At 43.1% G+C, this 22,304-nt stretch overlaps 1 protein-coding gene across 10 annotated transcripts in view; it reads left to right on the top strand.

Annotated features, from left to right (window-relative positions):
- Positions 1–22,304, top strand: part of AOPEP (aminopeptidase O (putative)) — a 387,253-nt gene that overhangs the window by 218,013 nt on the left and 146,936 nt on the right. For 6 of the 10 annotated variants that reach the window (XM_073344962.1, XM_073344964.1, XM_073344963.1 and 3 more), the window contains 4 exons: positions 4,899–5,001; positions 5,122–5,229; positions 6,194–6,274; positions 12,010–12,053. In XM_073344962.1, coding sequence (XP_073201063.1) covers positions 4,899–5,001; positions 5,122–5,229; positions 6,194–6,274; positions 12,010–12,053 — 336 coding nt within the window. The remainder of the gene's footprint in view (positions 1–4,898; positions 5,002–5,121; positions 5,230–6,193; positions 6,275–12,009; positions 12,054–22,304) is intronic. The other 4 variants (XM_073344965.1, XM_073344968.1, XM_073344966.1 and 1 more) reach the window with 1 other exon arrangement.

Genomic DNA, 22,304 nt, shown 5'->3' with positions numbered 1-22,304 from the left:
ATGAATGGCAGGGATGGGGCCGAGGGGTTCAGATTGTGGGAAGGGGCTCAGGGCTGGGGCAGAGGGTTGGCGGTGCCCTGGGCCAGGGATGAGAGGTTTGGGGTGCAGGCTGCCCCAGGGCTGTGGCATGGAGAGAGGACTCCCCCCCCAGCCCTCTCCCGCTGCAGGAGCCCAGGGCTAGTGGAGAGCCCCTCTCCCTAGCCACGGCAGCTCTGCGGCCAGGGGTAGAGGCGCCTCTCCCTGCTGCAGCCCTGCATGCCCCCTACCTCTCTCTTCTCCAGTCCAGGCCCCTGTGGCTATGTGCCTGCATGGCTATTGATAGCCTGCTGCACAGCCACGCAGCTTAGAGGGAATTTAGTTCTCAGCTGTTCCAGCCCCAGGGGCCCTGACCCAACCCCAGCCGCTGCTCTAGCCGTTCCCCAGTAGTCACAGAGGTCCTGAAAAGTTACGGCATCTGTGACCTCCGTGATAGAATAGGATCCTTGCTAAACTCCCACATAGCTGCATCTTGAGTATCAGTGAAAAGTCTTGGAGCATTCCTTAAGCTACAGACTGAATTGACCAATTGTGGGTGTGTACCTTCAACCAAAGGAGACTGCATCATGACTGTAAACTCTTCAGAATGCTTTCCTCTGTCCACCACTATCACCTCTGTCTTGCCCAGGGTTAGCTTCAACCAGCTTTTCTTCATCCATGACCCAATCTGATCCAAGCTTTTGGCTATCTTGGTGGTAGTGGTATGATTGTATGTGGGGAAGGATGGGTAGAATTGTGGGTCATCTACATATTTCTGGTCCTTGAGTCCAGGTCACCTGACCAGTTCACCTAGTGGCTGTATGTAGATGTTGAATAGGACCAGACTGAGAATTGATCCTTGTGGGACCCAGGAATTTTCAGATGAAATGGGGTTTCATTAGAAAATGCCAATTAATCAAACCTGAAATGTGTCACAAACACATTTTGGGTTTGATGAACTTCTGCTGAACCACAGGCATGTTTCTGTTAGAAAATGGGGACTGTCTTTTGATTTACAATAATTCCTAGTTCTGTATGAAATGTAATGCTCTGAATACTTGCATATTAAAAATGACTTTAGGTTAGATGGACCACTGGTTCCCAAACTTTACTAGATCATTACCAGCTGCTTGAAAAATAGATGTTTGAAGAACCACATGCTTATTTCTCCTTTTTGTGCATGTTTATTTTAGGCATTAATAGGCTTACCTTAATTACTCATGGACTCACGAGTAAAATAAATGCCTGAAGAAGCTTAAAATGTTAGGGCTATCCAAAAAACAAGAATACAGTTCAGTGAAAAATTGTGAGGGTTTGATATTTGTTTTCTTTCTGATGTGGAGTGAAACCAAAAATAAAACAGAGAGCAAGACAGAGACCTCCCCAGAATAGCCAAGATTACCTTGGATGTAAGAGAGCAAGGTTGAAGTCCTGCTCAGGATCAGGCGAAGCAAGGACTTGAGCCTCAGTCTCTCCCATCCTAGGTGAGTGCCCTAACCCAGTGGTTCTCAAGCAGGGGTCTGCCGCCCATTGGGGAGGCTGCAAGCCATTTCAGAGGGTCTGCCAGGCGTCCCATGGGGCTGAAGCTCTGAGGCTCTGGGGTTCCAAGCCCTGGCAGAAGCCACCCCGCAGGGATGAAGCCCTGAGACCCCCAACCGTGTGGAGCTAAAGCTCCGAGCCACCCCCCCACCCCAAAGGGCTAAAGCCCTGAGCCTCCCGCTGACATTTTTGGTATGCCACTTAAGTACATTCAATGGGTTGATCTTTTTTTTTTTAACTTGTCTAATTTAAGTTTGAAGTTCTTGCTAATTCTTATCTTGATTACTGCTGAATTTGAGCCAAATTTCAGTCTGGTTCTCTTTTTACAAAATTTAAATCAAGAAAAATACAAAGCATTTTGACAAGTATCGGGGGTAGCCATATTAGTCTGTATCCACAAAACAACAAGGAGTCCAGTGGCACCGTAAAGACTAATGGATTTATTTGGGCATAAGCTTCATGGGTAAAAAACCCACTTCAGATGCATGGAGTGAAAATTACAGATGCAGACATTGTATACAAAGCATTTTGAGTAGCTTTCGGAGAAAACAAAGGAAGTGCCATTAATGAGAAGGGTGTGTGTGTGTAAAATGGAAGGCAGCTCAGACGGGGAAAGAAGTAGAGAGTTGGGGGTGTCTTGGCTGGAAGTTAGGGGTATTACCTGGGTATCAGGCAGTTTCAGCTCAATGAAGCCTTTTTTGCTTCTCCGCTGGTCTGACTCCCAATCAAGCAGGGCCCCGCCCCCTGGTTGCTTGCAGTGCTGGGCAAATTGCTCAAGGGTTCATCCTGCTCTGAGAAGATTCCAACTGCAGCAGACCAACTTGCTCCTGAAGAGCCAGGCCTGCATCTAGGCTTTTATTCAGCAGACCGACCAATCATCCCCATCCCCAACTTCCCTGCAGAGACAGGAGAGAATTCCTCATGTGTCCCCTGCTTCGCAGCCTAGCAGGGGTCAGGCTGCAGCCTCTGTAAGGCACAGGTTACAGATGGATTATGCCCTGCAGCAGCTTCCTGGAGCATGCCCTTTAAGTCTTGTGAGTCCTTGCAGCTGCAAGTTTTGCCTACACTCTGAACTAGCACTGTATGCATGTTCTTTTTCAGAAAAAAGGAGCTCTGGTGATGTGGCCTTTGCAAGTTTGCCTCATGTCTTGAGCTGTGCAATGTGGCACAAGCTGAAGGCTAGGCTCAGTAGAAATCCAGCTCGCTATGCACTAGGTCAGAGCACAGTGCTCATCTGCACAGCCACAGTGCACAACACACGGCTAATAAAACTACTGTGCTGGCATTGTTGGTGAATGTTGTTCCCCATTATGGCTAAAATTGTCCACGCACATGCATTTTGTTTCACAACCACTTTCTGGCAAGCTGCACCTCATGCAACCACTGTTGATTTGAAACTGAACAATTTCTTTTCAACAGTGTCTGGTATACCACTTACAACATTCTCCTGTACCACAGTTTGGGAATCACTGAGATAGGTTGTATTACAGAATTATGTGAATTATGGAATGTGGATTAAGTTCTGTTTGTTTAATTGTTCTTAAATACACATGCACACACTTTATGGGAGGGGATGGCTCAGAGGACTAGTAATGAGATATGTCCCTTTCATCTTTTGGTGAATAATGACTGGTTATTAGTAAGCAAAAATATTTATTGTCTGTTCATTGGATTAAGTAAAATTAGCTGCTTGTATTCATCTTTCTTGGCAATAAAAGCAGAGACCAAGGTTTAAATGGGTATCGAGACTAGACTCTTAGAGTTGGTCCCCCTGCGACGTATTAATGGTGTTTGAAAGGAAGCTTGGACTGCTGCTTCCTGTGCTGTCCCTATTTTGTGGAGGGGAAAAATAGGGCTGAAGTTTCCAGAACTGCTAGTTTGCCACCTTTCGCTCATACTAAAACTATATTTAAAGTCTCCAGAATTTTTTTCAGTCATGTTGATAGACTCCTAAAGAAGTGCTGTCTAGTCCTCTTTGACTACCCTGTGTGGGACCTCTTGGAAAGAAGTTTGAAGGCGAGGAAGAATTAGTACTTCAATACTGTGGCTGTGGTATGGAAGACACCATTTACAGAGGAGGGGGAAATTTTGCATAATTTGTCTTTCGTTTTTCTTCTCTGTGATTAAACTTATAGGACTGCTAGGCACTAATAACTAGTATAGACTTCCGTCGTGCCTATTGAGGCTTGGCAATCTGAAGACCCAGTACTAAAGAGTTAACATAGTTTGAATTTGTTCTGGATATTACTGTCTGTCTGACTGAGAATCCCCAAGGCTCTGTGTGGCAGGCTCTCTCTTTCAAAGCTCCGGTTGTTTTTTGCTGACATGCACGCAAAATGACAAACCAAAGAAGAAAAAGAATGGAAGGCTTATACTTTTCTGTAGTGTATTAAATGTAGATGAAAGAGGCCATTCATTCTTGCAGGTGTAGTCTTGTGAGCTGTTAAGCTGTGTTCAGGTATGAAAAGTGAAATATGTAGCCGGGTGTAATGAGTTCAATATCCTTCCTTCTCATATACCTCCATCTCAAATATCTCTGTCTTTTTTTGTCTGCCTTTGTTCATAATGTAACACTGCTGTCTACGTAGTATCTCCTAATTAAATACCATGCAATATGATGTCACGTCTGGGAGGGAAGAGCAAGTACTATATCCCAGCTTAGTGTTGGCTTTCAGTTTAACCTCAGCTGTTTGCGCAGCCACACACAAAATCACATTAGAGGGATACATTTCTTGTTATTTCTACTTCTTTTCACATTAGCTAAGCTATTTCAGGGATTCTCAACCTTTTTCTTTCAGAGCCCCCCTCCCCCAACATGAAATAAAAACTGCAGAGCCAGAGGAAGGAAGGCTCCGGGCTTCAGCCTCAGGGGGGTGCTTCTGTCCTGCAGGGCTGGGGCAGGGGGCGCTTAGGAGCCCCGTGGGATGGAAGGCTTGAGGGTTTTGCCCCACAGGATGGGTTCTCAGCTCTTTAGCACCTTGGGGTGGGGGGTGGCTTGGGGCTTTAGCTCTGTAGGAGCAGTTTAGGGCTGCAGTCCCGTGGGGCAGCTTCTGTCAGGGCTCAGGGTACCAGAACTCCAAGCTTCAGCCCCAGGGCTCCAAGTGGCCTTGCTTGGCAGACCCCCTGAAATGGCTCACAGTCCCGCAGTGGGTTGCGGACCTCCAGCTGAGAACTGCTAAGCTATTTAGCACAAATTCAATTCCAGAGTAGAATGGAGACTAATGCACTAGTGAGTAGTGACTGAAGATACCAACCTATTATCATCATTTTGGGCAATGAAAGTTTGTAATGCATTAGTTCTTTACTCACTTATCAAAAATTTAATTGATTTGCAATCATTTTAGGCCAAACAAAGAGAACACAGGAGAAGTGAGTGAGTCTGGAACATGCATAATCAAACATGGTCTTAATGCAGAAAAAATCTTCATGCAGGTTCATTACTTGAAGGTAAGAGTGCGAAACTGACCTAACTGAAGCTGATGTTACTAACACATTTTATAAACACTTATTTTTGTGTATTCTTTAATTAATAGCATCATCTTTGTCTTTGGTACTGATTTCTTCCAGGGCTATTTCCTTCTGCAATCTCTAGCCAAGAAAATTGGAGAGGCTACATATTTTGAATTTTTAAGAAAGTTTGTGCAGAAGTTTCATGGACAACTGATCCTTTCTCAGGTACTCTGCTGGTACTTGTTGCCCAGTTTTTGAAAAATAAGTGACTTTTATTTTCTGTTTGACTATTTAAATCACTGCTTTTGGAAATTTAAAATGTGGCTAGGACATAGGACACCGAGTCAGGAAACTTGGATTCTGTTTTAAACTCCAACATGAACTCCGTTTTTCCTAAAGCAAGTCACACATCACTTCTGTGCCCCATTTTCCCAATCTGTAAAATGGAGACGATATTTACTGTCCTTTATAAACTTGGAACTTTGCATAAAAAGTGTTTTACAAGTGATATGTATGTATTATTATTATTCAGCACTTCATGGCAACAAGGGGTATAAATTGAGATCATCCTGCTCCAGAAGTACAGACCTCTGCAACTTGAACTAAATATAAATTCCCATTAGCTGTTAGCAGTAAAAACTAAATACTATGTATATACTGGAAGGATACAATCCTGCTCCCTTGAGGTCAGTGGCAAATATTCCATTGAAATCAATGGAAACAGAAATTAGTTCTTAGTGTAATTGATATGAGATACTGTATCTGATCTTATAATAGTATATACTGTATTGTGCAGTCATCACTGTGGCGTTGTCTGAGTGCCTTGAAGTTGCATTGCTGTCAGACTGACTCATGTGCACCCATTTATTCAGGTTCGAGTACCTGTGTCAGACTTTGACATGATAAAGATTATTTCATTTAAATACATTGAAGGTGGCATGGGAACAAAACCTGCATTTATATTTGTTGCTTTGGACTTTAAAGATTCTGGACTTGTATGTGTATTTGGAACATTGCAAGCACATTGCAGCAGTTATGTGCTGAGTTAAACTGGGTAATCAGCAAGTGCAGGAAAAATAGTGACTGCTAAGGGTGGCCTTAAGATTCACTCTGAAAGGAGATTCTTTTTAAAGCCAGGCCCGAAGAAGGGAAGAGACTTGCTGCCTAACTGCTAACTATTTCTATGCAGAGTTACAAGTCTTTGCTGCAGCCAAAGAAGAAAGCTGGGGAAAGCTATTCCATGACTCTAACTGCTCCAGTAAAAGAACAAGTTAGTAGTACTTATACCCATTCTTTAGTCTTGTGTACACTAGGTGCAGCTTTACCTCTTGAGGGAACACTGGGCACCCTAAGGTAGATAAGGTTCCCACTGCTTGCAACTGTTTTGAATACCAGGTCAATTAGACTTCCTTGGAGAAGTTTTAATTGGCACAGAGTAAAAAATACCAATCGGTGTGGAAGACTTGTCTACACTAGGGCTACCAAGTTGTGAACACCAGTGCTCTAGTGTTAGCACCAGCTGGAAGCTTTTTTGGAAATTATAGCAAGAAAGCAAAAAGCTGGCTAATGCCCTTAATTTGACTGCAGGAAAAGTATTGGATTGGGGTAGAAAAAGTCAGCCTTGTTGCAGTTAGATCTACTAGCCTGACAGGAAATCAATTAAGTTAGTGGATTGCATAAATATTGCAAAATGTGGGAAGGTCCCAATGCATTAAGCTATTAGTCATCCTAGCCAGATCATATTGCGGTGGTAGTACTAATTTACTAGTAATCTCCCCTCTCACTCCAATGCTCTGCAGTAAAATGTGAATTGGTAATGTATCCAGCTGTTCTCTCACAAACTGAAACATTTCATGCTTGTTCTCATCCCAGAAGCAAATGTTTGTTGTAGTTTGATAAAAATTTGTTGAGCCATTTTTGAGTTGAGAGTGAATGTCATTTTTCATCTAAGATTTCTCAAGACTCATTTTTTGAATATAATTAATTCAAAGAAGACTTTGTTTTAAAACTTCAAACTTGGCCATGTGATTAGTCAAGATTGAGAAACGTGCTTTTCTTTGTTTGAAGATATTTGATTTTGAAATAATAAAGTTATGGATGTTTTCTTAAAAATGCATCAATCAGAGTGTATTTTCTTACACCAGAAAGACACTGAAGTTTGATCCTTTGAACGGTCATGAGTGTCTATGTTTGGGAATCAGAGGTGGTTGGAATGAGCCACAATGCCATTGCAACACTTCTGGTACTTTCTCGGAAGTTCATTGGGGGCCAAAGCCAAAGTTACTGGAAGGATTGAGTAGGAGTTAGATCTTACCCTTAGGTAGCAATCAGTGTACATTTCTAGACACACACATAAGTAGTATTTTCTATTGGTCCATCTTTGTTGTATAACTATGTAATAAAAATGCAAGGAGGCAGAGTTATGGTTAATTCTGAATTTCTTGACTCTGTGTATTGAGAATCTCAACTTCAATGTTTCATTTGTGTAAGTATTTGGCATTTAATTGTAGCTAGGCATACATGGTAGAAAGTTTTAATTAATTACTTCTAATATTAACTTTTCTTATTCCGGTTCTTTCTTGAATAAGTATTGTATTCTGTCGCCACTGAAGCAATAAGAGGTTTAAAACAAAGGCACAAGTGGTAAATTTAAATGTTGTGTTGTTGTACTTTTACCTTGTCCAAAACAATTGTAAGCGTTCCCAGCATTAAGAGTTCTGAGGAAGAGAGAAAGTAAAATCTCACAGTGCAAATAATTATTTACTTTCTGAATACAAGTCTTGTTTTCAGTGATATTTGTAGTATTTTTCCTAGATGAGAGCTGCAGGTGCAAGGAAATGACTTCAGACGTGAAACATTAATCAGTTTGCTTTTTTCCCTTCATTTTGATTGCCAGTGCTTAGTATGTTTTTAATCGTAGTTTTTGTTTATTTTAGTTGAAGTAGCAACAGATGAGTAAAGCAAGTCTGGAATCTTTTAGCAGGATTTAAAAATAAATCTTCTGTTTTACTTTCTATGGGAGAATTCATTTAGTAGCTGCTTTGAATTAAAATTGTATAATGAATGGAGTGATGTAGAAATAAATAGAAATGAGTACAAGTTCCTGATTTCACTCGTGCAATTAACTGTACTGTTTAATTTGGTGGTGGAAAAAGAACACACTAGGAATCAAGTTGTTTGCAAAGTTTCATTTTCATATAGTTCCATCTGCTATAATAATAGCCAGGACCTGTACTACTCCCCCATTCTGCTTCGGTTCTAATTTGGTGTGGCACAAAAACAGTCTTGCTTAAAAACAAACAAACAACTCTTTTTAAATCCCAGATTTTGTTATGACAAAGTTTTAAAAGGCAAACTTTCAGTGAATAGAGGCCTAGGTGTACGTATATACATATGCACACTTAGGTATACCCATACAATTACTACAATTTTGTATAATAGGTGGGTATCTACACCTGCAAGTTAATAGTTATGTGTCTGTCTTCCACATTTGTATGAGCAAATGGGCAAGTTGGAGGCGGAAATGTAGACATGCCGGTGTCTGAGCATTTTTGTGCATAGACACTTCTGGATTGCTTTTCAAAGAAATCGGGGTCTAAAATGTATTTATTATACTCTTTGGCCCCAGTCCTGAAAGCTTTTCCATGTTTGAAGACCCTGAGCTTGCCTGAATACTCATTGATGTCAATGGGGCTGGACATAGGCTCAGGGGACCCCCTGTGCAGAGCAGATTGCAGGATTGGAGCCTTTGTTTGCTTTTTGCACTTAATTCTGGTTGGAACACAGAAATAGATGTCAGTTTCACTTAAATCCAGTTAGTTTCATATTCTGATTCTCACATTCACTAACACATTGTTGCCATTTTTTGATGGCTAATACTGTGAAGGGAATATTTATATTCAAACACAACCTACTGAAATTAAAACTTAATGAAATAATCTATTAAAATCAAGTTTTATCAAAATCTTTCTAAAGCAAAACCTACATTTTAGTTCTAAAATATTTGACTATCATTTTAAATCTAATTAATCATGTTATGCTATGCTCGTAGACTACATTGATTATCTTCCGGTTCACTGCTTTTTAAAGACTTCTTTCTCTGCACATATGCTTGCTATAAACTCTGTGAACATGAACTTTATTTATAATCATACACACAAAAACTATGTTAAAAACATTATTAAGATTGCAAAGTCAAACACTCAAAAGTTAGGAAAAGCAAGAATTAAGGTTGCCTGGAACATTTCCTAACTATTGAGTGCTTGACTTTGCAACCCTAATAATGTTTGTTTTGTGTCTAATTTTCTACATTTTAAAAAAAAACTGAAAAAACATAAATTCCATTGTATGGCATCATCTTGACATCCACATGAGTAATCAGCATGGTAGGACTCACCAGCCAGATCTCTGCTGCTTGAGCTAATAGAGTAACTAATAGCAGTAAAAAGAAAAGGAGTACTTGTGGCACCTTAGAGACTGACCAATTTATTTGAGCATAAGCTTTCGTGAGCTACAGCTCACTTCATCGGATGCGTCCGATGAAGTGAGCTGTAGCTCACGAAAGCTTATGCTCAAATAAATTGGTTAGTCTCTAAGGTGCCACAAGTACTCCTTTTCTTTTTGCGAATACAGACTAACACGGCTGTTACTCTGAAACCTGTAATAGCAGTAAAAGACTGCAAATCTCTGTGGATGGCACTAGAGGGGAATGAGACACACTTTGCTAGTGAGTTTCACAGATATTTGCAGACAGCAGAGGAATGGTGAGATTAATGAATTCTGGAATTCTGGCTCTGGAAAGGAATGTGCCCTAGTGATCACAGACCGTTCTGTCCTCTACCTCCAACTTGTCCTTTTCCCTATCCTGTCTCTTCTCCACCTCTGGCTCCTCATCCCAGTCAATTCTCTTTACCTAGCCAGTCCCCGGACTTCTCATCTCAGTCCCAGACTCCTTAAACACCAGTCCCAGTTATACACCAGAACCCTGGCTCCTCAGCAGATCTGTCTTCTTTATACACCAACACCTTCATCCAGCTCCACTGGTACCCAATCTCCTTGCCCAGCCACTTCTAGCCTTCCTCTTGGCTCCTCATCCCATCTCAGTCTTTCCTCACTTACTGACTTGCAGTCCCCGCTCCACCTGTTTCCTTCTCTGGCTCCCAGTCACAGTTTACCACACCATAGTGGTTCTCAAACTTTTGTACTGGTGACCTCTTTCACATAGCAAGCCTCTGAGTGCGACCCCCTTTATAAATTAAAAACACTTTTAAATATATTTAACACCATTATAAATGCTGGAGGCAAAGTGGGGTTTGGGGTGGAGGCTGACAGCTCGTGATCCCCCATATAATAACCTTGTGACCCCCTGAGGGGTCCCGACTCCCAGTTTGAGAACTCCTGCCAGAGGGAAATGGGTGGTGCCTTTATCATCACCTACTGTAGAATATAGTGTAGATGCTAATTTGTGGTTACCCTTCTTTGTAGTTCTAAATACCTATTTTTAGAACCCTGAAATACATGCTTTATAAACTTCAATTCTAAATCAAATATTTGTATAATACTTACAGAACAATAGAAGCATCCTAATTTCAAGGAAGATTGTAAAATGATAGCTATTGCTTTATTGTTAATAGATGGATATGCATTGTCTTTCTTCTTCTTAATTTCCTCTCATTATCTTCTTGGAAAACCAAGAAGAGCCTGAATCAAAAAGTAGAGATTTTTGTCTCACAGTAACTGAGACTATAATATATACAATGTGAAAACACAAGTAGGACAAGAGATATCAGCTAATAATAGGTTATAAAACACTGATGAGATAGCAGATCAAGGGATCTGGCTAGATTAACATTTGAAGTTATTCAATGCCATTTATATAGAATGAATACTTTCAGTCAGATTTGTATCATCCCTGTCACAGCTGTAATGATGCCAAAAAATGGTAAAATCTTTTGGACAACAGTACTGACCTGGCTTGAATTTGACCTTATTTAAAGTGGAAAGGTTTATTCCATTACTGATGCTTTGAACTATGTACTCCCTCTCCTTTAACAATGTGATCAGTATTCAGCAAAACAGGGTCATTATTGAATACCCCCATTCTCTAGGAATCAAACTTTCTGCCTTCAATACAATGCTCTTTGCCAAGGGAGCAAGAGCTCACTTTCCAGAATCATACTAAGCAATCTGTTCTGCAGTGCACAGCATCACTAGGCTAATAGACCTGTCCCCAGTAAGATACTTTTAATATTAACAAACTTGATTTACTGCTAGTTAAAAATAGACCGTAAAAATGGAGAGTTATTTTTAATAATGTTTCTCTCCTGAAAGCTATTTGTAGGAGCCCAAGTAGTTAGTGTGTTGTATCAAAGTGATTGTTATAAAGACTGAGATTATGTTTAAAGAGATGAGTGCCAGAATACCTCTGGTATGCCAAGGGTAACTTTATAAAGAGAATGAACTGTATTATTCTAGGCAGGGCTGGTTGCAACACCTATTATTAAGGTTGCCTGACACTTCAAGGATGTGCCTTTTTTGGGGAAAAAAGTATGTGAATATGTAATTAAAGACTATATCATAATGCAGACACACCAGGAAGCTAAAGTAAGGTTGCACAGGCAGCCTTAATTTCAGCATTCTTAACTTTTCCTAAGTTTTGGGTGCTAGAATTTGGAACCTTAATTAAAGTTCTTTTAATGTAGTTTTGTTGTGGTATGCAATAGATTCAATAAAGTCAGAATGTAGGATTGTGTTAAAACAGTGAGCAGTATTTTCAGGTTCTTTTTCTTCTAACTTGTAAAACCTTTCAGCTTGACTGGGTTGGAAAACTGACAGACAAAATATATATTGTCTAAACAATTGAACAAAGTAATAATATAGATGAAACATAAATTTCTTCCTTATCGTTCTCCTATCTGCAGCTGTTTAAATTCTATTGCTAGTGACATAGACAGACTGTAATCTTTTATAGAGATATTCATTGTGGTGCTTTTGTTCCTTTTCCAGGATTTTCTTTACATGCTGCTGGAGGACATCCCAGAACAAAAAGGGTATGTGAGAATCAGGTTAGAAAAGATAAAGGAAGGGGAGTAAAAATCAGCAGTAAATAAGAGTTGTGCCAACTGGAGATGTCAGTAGGGTGGTTCTAATATCACACACACACCCTGACAGGAAAGGTAAGCATAAAGCTATGTTAATACTGAGGATACATCACACTTATGTAGCACCTAAACATTAAAGAATTAGGTGCCTGACTGTCTTATACACCCTTGAACATTTTTCCCCCAATTGACTTGCCCAAGCTTACAGAAGGAAGTCTGTACCAGAGCTTTGAATAATATCTGTTCTGTACTTTAGCTACAAAATCACCCATCCGTAAAACCATATAACTGCCAGTGTCCAAATACTGGGTCAAATTTTTCTATCCTTACTCAAGTACAAGTACAGCGTACTCCATGAGTAATCCCCATTGTCTCCTCCTCGAATAATCCCCATTGTCTCCAGTGGGACTTCTTGAGGACTAAGGTACTGTTCAAAGTGTGTAAGGGGATCAGAAGCTGACTCATAGTTATATAATGGATAACTGCAGTTCAGCCTGCAACAAACAAAAAATTGATCTTGTGAAAAGTAAACAGAAGATGTTGCTTGGTATTTTAGACAGCCAAAGGAAAAACAGAAATGGAAGAAATATTGTTGGCTATAGCTGGTAAAGCCTATTGGCCAAGGTAGCTCTCTGAGATATTTGCACAAATCCCACTGTTGTCAGTGAAAGTTGCATACATGTATCTGAATGTCAGTGTCCCTTCATACAGTCAATTAATTTTTCCATTTATAAACTGTCATAACTGCTTGGTTCACTGTTTAATCAGAAGGTCTGGAAGTCTTAATTCTCTTGTTCTTGTATATTCAGCTGCTAAAAGTATCTGAGAAACTTCAGATTAAACCTGCTTCATAATGAGCAGTATGTTAGATCCAGTATCAACATTACAAAGTCTCTCAGGAGTTTTATACCTCATGATAGGGGGAGTAATAATTTGATAACTAGTCTGTCTTCCAACTGCCAACTCTCAACCATTTTGAGAACACAAGTTAGAAATATTGCCAAGTTTTATCAAGTTTGAAGTGTTTTATAAAAAATGTTTACGTTTCAACCAAGAAAAATGATATTACCAAGCACCCTTTTTTTCCTTTTTGGTGTCATTGACTTTTATTTTCCATAGTCATAAATATGGAGGAGAGAGAACGATGTATTGTATTGTAAAGGGGTTAATTATTCCATAAGGTCCTGTAAAATATTTGGGAGCTGGTTTGACCATAAACTGCTTTGTTTTTTGCAAGGTGGTCAAAATAAAATGTGTTTGAATCATTTTACTGATCACAGTTCTGCTGTGTATTTGAAATAAAGGGCCAGTACACTCTGCACGCTGGATGAGACATATGACTTTCGCCAGTTTGTTCCACCCCCTACCGTATTTTCATGGCCTAGGATCATTGGAGATAATAGAGTGAGGGAGATAAAGGGGATGTCCCCTGTTGACCACCAACAAACATTTGCATTAGCATCTTGACAATTATCATATTTTCAGTTGAATGCAAGTCAACTACCAAAGAGGTATGTGTAGTAAATGTAGTGTAGGGGGATACGTGTTCTTAAATACGTGGACATTTTGTAGATACTGGCTTTTCAAAGGTTATGTATTTGCTTCACACCTTGGAGAGTCCAAGAAAAGATGATGGAAATGAAACTTTCAATTTCTGCTATTCTTTCATATCCCAGAACTTGTGAGCTACTGAGCATCCTCATTTCCCATGTAAGTCAGGATGTTTAAGTACCTTGTAAGGTGGGTCCCCCAAAGGCATTGTGAATGTGCTACTGTAACCCAGGGGTTAAATATTAGCTATTTACAAATTGTCTCTAACTAGATTATTTGTTATGTTGCATCATGAGTTTAATGTCTAGCAGAAAAAGATATGACATGATCCAATGGTGGGAAGTTGAAGTTTGACAAATTTAGACTGGAAATCAGGCATACATTTTAAACAGTGAGAATAATTAACCATTGGAAGATTTTACCAAAGGTCATGGTGGACTCTCCATCTCTGACAATTTTTGAAACAAGATTGCATGTTTTTCTAAAAGATCTGCTCTAGCAATTATTTTGAGGGAGTTCTATGACCTGTGCTGTACCGGAGGTCAGACTAGATGATCACAGTGGTCTGGCTTTGGAATCTATGAATCTGGTCCAGGCTCTTTTTTTTAAACTTTTCCAAAAATACCTCAGGAATAATACTTTTATAAATAATGAGAAGTGGTTTTCTAGCTCAAAAATGGTCAGGAAAAACAAAAAGTCTAGTTAGGGAAGTTAGTTCATTTTAATGACATTAAAATACCCAGATTTCTTGTTAAACCCTCTTTTTTCCATTTTTCACTTTTCCTATTCTTAGATTTGGTACAAAGTGTTATTTGAACAAGGAAACCAATTTTTGATCTAGATATGTGCCAGGATATTTTCACTTTTAGTAAGATCACTGCAAATGAAGTATGGCTCCAGTTGCTCTTGCATACCCCTATGGAATGTAAAGGCAGAATTTCAGATTCATGGTAATCTATTTTGTAATCAGACATTTGATATACCTGAATTTGTCTACTGCCAAAATCACACTGGGTGCAGAGATCAGTGCTAACGCCAAGACTAACAAAAGGTCATCTGTACATAGAGCAGGCTTTTATTCCTTGTGTGTTGTAATGATGCTTTTCTGTTACTGGACATTCTCTGTTATGATTTGTATATACCTTCATAACTAGGGTAAAAGAGCAAGGGCAGAGGGGGATTCATTGTTCTTCCAAAATTAAATTTGTCTAAACATCTTCCATTGATGAATGTTTCATCACACATGATTTCCAGGATTGGAATGAAATGCATTTAAACATAAGAGCTAAATCTAAAAAGCCTCTTTGCACAAAAATGGCAGATCTACCCAACTCAATCAACTATCATTTTAATACTAAGAAAAGCCCCTTAGTTGGATGGTATTAAACACCCATATTAAACTCCTAATGTTTGTCCTGAAGTGGTGGCCCTTATAAAAATGCTTAATAGTATAAATTTAGGCCAAACTCCTGCCCCCACTTCTGCCCGTACTGTCGACAATAGTGTTTACTGGTGTAACTGAGAACAGAATTTGGTCTATTGTAGATTTTGGCAATGAGAATTCCTGGATTATCATTGGCTGAAAAAGTCATATGACAACATGGCAATTTTATATAGTTTATATGTTGGAATAATGCTAATTATTTTTCTGTTATTGGATACATCAGGTGAGGTCTAAAGCACTCTTGCACCAAAGTTTGAGTTTCCCTCCAGTATAGGAGGGCTTTAGTTTTTAGTTACAGATAATTTTTCAACTGATACCCGTTGATCGGCAACTGCATCGAAGAGACTCTTCTCCATTCAGATGCAGCCTCCCAAGTGACATCCCCGTTGATTTTTGTCTTCCTTTCAGACCTACAAGAGATCGTTTCAACGTGTATCTATACTTATGCATGTAGAGTACAGACTCTGCACACCTAGCTAGCGTGGGTATAAATAGCAGTGTAAGTGGTGCGGCATGGCTTTTGTGAGTAGAATGTCCAACACATCTGACCCCCCAGGGTATGTACCCTACATAGCTTTCTACACACCCAAGCACATTTACACTTCTATTTTTAGCAGTGTAGTGTCCTGCTGCCTCCTCACTGCCAAAGCCTTTCCCTGCTACAATGAAAGGCTCCAGCAATGAGGAAAAGCTCTGGCAGCTCTCCAGTGCTGGAGCCTTTGCCCACTGCCTGCCCCTTCCAGAGCCTTTCCTTGCCACAGTGAAAGGTGCCGCTGGAGTTTTTCCCTGATGTCTCCACATTTCTGGAGCCTTTCACTGCCACAGTGACAACTGTGAACACAGCCTACCTTTCACTGCAGCGTGTAGCTACACGTGTAGTAGAAGAGTGGCATAGCATAAGTGCCTGGTTTAGAGGACTGCTCCTCTGAAGGGAGCTTGGCTATTGAAAACTCTTCTCCAGGGCAATATCCCCTGACAGACCATGGCAGGAGGAGGCCAGGACCAGATAGGGTAGAGGACATTATATATTTGCAGGCTCCTTGCTTTGCCTCTTCTCTGCTAAGGAACTTTTTGCATGAAGGACTAAGGGCCGAAGAAACTAACAGATGTCTAAGGGTATGACTACATCAGTGGAAGAGGTTTTTCTGTTGATGTAGGTAATCCATCTCTCCAAGAGGAGGTAGCTAGGTCAGTGGAAGAATCCTTCTGTTGACCTAGCCATATCTACACTATGGGTAAGGTCAACCTATCTACTATGCTTAGGGTATGTCTACACTACGGAATAAGGTTGAATTTATAGAAGTCTTTTTTTAGAAATCGATTTTATATATTCGAGTGTGTGTGTCCCCACAGAAAATGCTCTAAGTGCATTAACTCGGCGGAGCGCTTCCACAGTACGGAGGCTAGAGTCGACTTCCAGAGCATTGCACTGTGGATAGCTTTCCCGCAGTCTCCGCTGCCCATTGGAATTCTGGGTTGAGATCCCAATGCCTGATGGGGCTAAAACATTGTCACGGGTGGTTCTGGGTACATATCGTCAGGCCCCCCTTCCCTCCCTCCATGAAAGCAAGGGCAGACAATCGTTTCACGCCTTTTTTCCTGAGTTACCTGTGCAGACGCCATACCACGGCAAGCATGGAGACCGCTCAGGTAACCGTCACCCTATGTCTCCTGGGTGCTGGCAGATGTGGTACTGCATTGCTACACAGTAGCAGCAACCCATTGCCTTCTGGCAGGAGACGGTGCAGTACGACTGGTAGCCGTCCTCGTCGTGTCCGAGGTCACGTCGTCACGAGGTCACGACGTCATCCTGGCCACGTCGGCTGGGAGCGCCTGGGCAGACATGGGCGCAGGGACTAAATTTGGAGTGACTTGACCAGGTCATTCTCTTTAGTCCTGCAGTCAGTCCTATTGAACCGTCTTATGGTGAGCAGGCAGGTGATACGGATTGCTAGCAGTCCTATTGCACCATCTTCTGCCGAGCAGCCATGAGATGTGGATGGCATGCAGTCCTTCTGCACCGTCTGCTGCCAACCAAAGATGTAAAAGATAGATGGAGTGGATCAAAACAAGAAATAGACCAGATTTGTTTTGTATTCATTTGCTTCCCCCCCTCCCCTGTCTAGGGGACTTATTCCTCTAGGTCACACTGCAGTCACTCACAGAGAAGGTGCAGCGAGGTAAATCTAGTCATGTATCAATCAGAGGCCAAGCTAACCTCCTTGTTCCAATAAGAACAATAACTTAGGTGCACCATTTCTTATTGGAACCCTCCGTGAAGTCCTGTCTGAAATACTCCTTGATGTAAAGCCACCCCCTTTGTTGATTTTAGCTCCCTGAAGCCAACCCTGTAAGCCGTGTCCTCAGTCGCCCCTCCCTGCGTCAGAGCAACAGCAAACAATCGTGCATCTGAGAGTGCTGTCCAGAGCAGTCACAATGGAGCACTCTGATGGGGCTAAAACATTGCTGCGGGTGGTTCTGGGTACATATTGTCAGGCCCCCGTTCCCTCCCTCCCTCCGTGAAAGCAAGGGCAGACAATCATTTCGCGCCTTTTTTCCTGAGTTACCTGTGCAGATGCCATACCACGGCAAGCATGGAGCCCGCTCAGGTAACCATCACCCTATGTCTCCTGGGTGCTGGCAGACGTGGTACTGCATTGCTACACAGTAGCAGCAACCCATTGCCTTCTGGCAGCAGACGGTGCAGTATGACTGGTAGCCGTCCTCGTCGTGTCCGAGGTGCTCCTGGCCACGTTGGCTGGGAGCGCCTGGGCAGACATGGGCGCAGGGACTAAATTTGGAGTGACTTGACCAGGTCATTCTCTTTAGTCCTGCAGTCAGTCCTATCGAACCGTCTTATGGTGAGCAGGCAGGCGATACGGATTGCTAGCAGTTGTACTGTACCATCTTCTGCCGGGCAGGCAAGAGATGAGGATGGCTAGCAGTCGTACTGTACCATCTTCTGCCGAGCAGCCATGAGATGTGGATGGCATGCAGTCCTTCTGCACCGTCTGCTGCCAGCCAAAGATGTAAAAGATAGATGGAGTGGATCAAAACAAGAAATAGACCAGATTTGTTTTGTACTCATTTGCCTCCTCCCCTGTCTAGGGGACTCATTCCTCTAGGTCACACTGCAGTCACTCACAGAGAAGGTGCAGCGAGGTAAATCTAGCCATGTATCAATCAGAGGCCAAGCTAACCTCCTTGTTCCAATAAGAACAATAACTTAGGTGCACCATTTCTTATTGGAACCCTCTGTGAAGTCCTGCCTGAAATACTCCTTGATGTAAAGCCACCCCCTTTGTTGATTTTAGCTCCCTGAAGCCAACCCTGTAAGCCGTGTCGTCAGTCGCCCCTCCCTCCGTCAGAGCAACAGCAGACAATCATTCCGCGCCTTTTTTCTGTGCGGATGCCATACCAAGGCAAGCATGGAGGCCGCTCAGCTCACTTTGGCAATTAGGAGCACATTAAACACCACACGCATTATCCAGCAATATATGCAGCACCGGAACCTGGCAAAGCGATACCGGGCGAGGAGGCGACGTCAGCGCGGTCATGTGAGTGATCAGGACATGGACACAGACTTCTCTGAAAGCATGGGCCCTGCCAATGCATGCATCATGGTGCTAATGGGGCAGGTTCATGCTGTGGAACGCCGATTCTGGGCTCGGGAAACAAGCACAGACTGGTGGGACCGCATAGTGTTGCGGGTCTGGGACGATTCCCAGTGGCTGCGAAACTTTCGCATGTGTAAGGGCACTTTCATGGAACTTTGTGACTTGCTTTCCCCTGCCCTGAGGCGCATGAATACCAAGATGAGAGCAGCCCTCACAGTTGAGAAGCGAGTGGCGATAGCCCTGTGGAAGCTTGCAACGCCAGACAGCTACCGGTCAGTTGGGAATCAATTTGGAATGGGCAAATCTACTGTTGGGGCTGCTGTGATGCAAGTAGCCCACGCAATCAAAGATCTGCTGATATCAAGGGTAGTGACCCTGGGAAATGTGCAGGTCATAGTGGATGGCTTTGCTGCAATGGGATTCCCTAACTGTGGTGGGGCCATAGACGGAACCCATATCCCTATCTTGGCACCGGAGCACCAAGCCGCTGAGTACATAAACCACAAGGGGTACTTTTCGATTAGTGCTGGAAGCTCTGGTGGATCACAAGGGACGTTTCACCAACATCAACGTGGGATGGCCGGGAAAGGTACATGACGCTCGCATCTTCAGGAACTCTGGTCTGTTTCAAAAGCTGCAGGATGGGACTTTATTCCCAGACCAGAAAATAACTGTTGGGGACGTTGAAATGCCTATATGTATCCTTGGGGACCCAGCCTACCCCTTAATGCCATGGCTCATGAAGCTATACACAGGCAGCCTGGACAGTAGTCAGGAGCTGTTCAACTACAGGCTGAGCAAGTGCAGAATGGTGGTAGAATGTGCATTTGGACGTTTAAAGGCGCGCTGGCGCAGTTTAGTGACTCGCTTAGACCTCAGCGAAACCAATATTCCCACTGTTATTACTGCTTGCTGTGTGCTCCACAATATCTGTGAGAGTAAGGGGGAGACGTTTATGGCGGGGTGGGAGGTTGAGGCAAATTGCCTGGCTGCTGGTTACGCGCAGCCAGACACCAGGGTGGTTAGAAGAGCACAGGAGGGCGCGGTACGCATCAGAGAAGCTTTGAAAACCAGTTTCATGACTGGCAGGCTATGGTGTGAAAGTTCTCTTTGTTTCTCCTTGATGAAACCCCCCGCCCCTTGGTTCACTCTACTTCCCTGTAAGCTAACCATCCGCCCCTCCTCCCTTCAATCACCGCTTGCAGAGGCAATAAAGTCATTGTTGCTTCACATTCATGCATTCTTTATTCATTCATCACACAAATAGGGGGATGACTACCAAGGTAGCCCAGGAGGGGTGGTGGAGGAGGGAAGGAAAATGCCACACAGCACTTTAAGCACAGCACTTTAAAAGTTTACAACTTTAAAATTTATTGAATGACAGCCTTCTTTTTTTTTGGACAATCCTCTGTGGTGGAGTGGCTGGTTGGCCGGAGGCCCCCTCACCGCATTCTTGGGTGTCTGGGTGTGGAGGCTATGGAATTGGGGAGGAGGGCGGTTGGTTACACAGGGGTTGTAGTGGCAGTCTGTGCTCCAGCTGCCTTTGCTGCAGCTCAACCATACACTGGAGCATACTGGTTTGGTCCTCCAGCAGCCTCAGCATTGAATCCTGCCTCCTCTCATCATGCTGCCGCCACATTTGAGCTTCAGCCCTCTCTTCAGCCCGCCACTTACTCTCTTCAGCCGGCCACCTCTCCTCCCGGTCATTTTGTGCTTTCCTGCACTCTGACATTATTTGCCTCCACGCATTCGTCTGTGCTCTGTCAGTGTGGGAGGACAGCATGAGCTCGGAGAACATTTCATTGCGAGTGTGTTTTTTTTTCTTTCTAAGCTTCACTAGCCTTTGGGAAGGAGAAGATCCTGTGATCATTGAAACACATGCAGCTGGTGGAGGAAAAAAAAGGGACAGCGGTATTTAAAAAGACACATTTTATAAAACAGTGGCTACACTCTTTCAGGGTAAACCTTGCTGTTAACATTACATACATAGCACATGTGCTTTCGTTACAAGGTCGCATTTTGCCTCCCCCCACCGCGTGGCTACCCCCTCAACCTTCTCCCCTCCCTGTGGCTAACAGCGGGGAACATTTCTGTTTAGCCACAGGCAAACAGCCCAGCAGGAATGGGCTCCTCTGACTGTCCCCTGAAGAAAAGCACTCTATTTCAACCAGGTGACCATGAATTATATCTCACTCTCCTGAGGATAACATAGAGAGATAAAGAACGGATGTTGTTTGAACGCCAGCAAACATACACTGCAATGCTTTGTTGTACAATGATTCCCGAGTACGTGTTACTGGTCTGGAGTGGTAAAGTGTCCTACCATGAAGGACGCAATAAGGTTGCCCTCCCCAGAAATCTTTTGCAAAGGCTTTGGGAGTACATCCAGGAGAACCGCGAATGCCAGGGCAAAGTAATCCTTTCACATGCTTGCTTTTAAACCATGTATAGTATTTTAAAAGGTACACTCACCGGAGGTCCCTTCTCCGCCAGCTGGGTCCAGGAGGCAGCCTTGGGTGGGTTTGGGGGGTACTGGCTCCAGGTCCAGGGTGAGAAACAGTTCCTGGCTGTCGGAAAACCGGTTTCTCCGCTTGCTTGCTGTGAGCTATCTACAACCTCATCATCATCATCATCTTCTTCGTCCCCAAAACCTGCTTCCGTATTGCCTCCATCTCCATTGAAGGAGTCAAACAACACGGCTGGGGTAGTGGTGGCTGAACCCCCTAAAATGGCATGCAGCTCATCATAGAAGCGGCATGTTTGGGGCTCTGACCCGGAGCGGCCGTTCGCCTCTCTGGTTTTCTGGTAGGCTTGCCTCAGCTCCTTCAGTTTCACGCAGCATTGCTTCGGGTCCCTGTTATGGCCTCTGTCCTTCATGCCCTGGGAGATTTTGACAAAGGTTTTGGCATTTCGAAAACTGGAACGGAGTTCTGATAGCACGGATTCCTCTCCCCAAACAGCGATCAGATCCCGTACCTCCCGTTTGGTCCATGCTGGAGCTCTTTTGCGATGCTGGGACTCCATCATGGTCACCTCTGCTGATGAGCTCTGCATGGTCACCTGCAGCTTGCCACGCTGGCCAAACAGGAAATGAGATTCAAAAGTTTGCGGTTCTTTTCCTGTCTACCTGGCCAGTGCATCTGAGTTGAGAGTGCTGTCCAGAGCGGTCACAATGGAGAACTCTGGGATAGCTTCCGGAGGCCAATACCGTCGAATTGTGTCCACAGTACCCCAAATTCGAGCCGGCAAGGCCGATTTAAGCGCTAATCCACTTGTCGGGGTGGAGTAAGGAAATGCATTTTAAGAGCCCTTTAAGTCGAAATAAAGGGCTTCATCGTGTGGACGGGTGCAGGTGTACATCGATTTAATGCTGCTAAATTCGACCTAAAGTCCTAGTGTAGACCAGGGCTAAGGGCACAGAATTTTTCACAGCCTTCAGTGATGTAGCTAGGTTGATCTAAGTTTTAGGTAGGACCAGGCCTTAATATCAGTGCCTGCCTCAGTCTGCCGAGTCTGTCCTCCTGAGCTTTCCTGTTTAGAGTGGACTGGTCTGTCCCGGAGGCTCAGGTTGTCTTGGCCTTCCCCCAG

The sequence above is a fragment of the Lepidochelys kempii genome, chromosome 5, assembly GCF_965140265.1.
Source record: "Lepidochelys kempii isolate rLepKem1 chromosome 5, rLepKem1.hap2, whole genome shotgun sequence".
NCBI classification, from domain to species: Eukaryota; Metazoa; Chordata; order Testudines; family Cheloniidae; genus Lepidochelys; species Lepidochelys kempii.
This window is presented reverse-complemented; position numbering and strand designations above follow the sequence as displayed.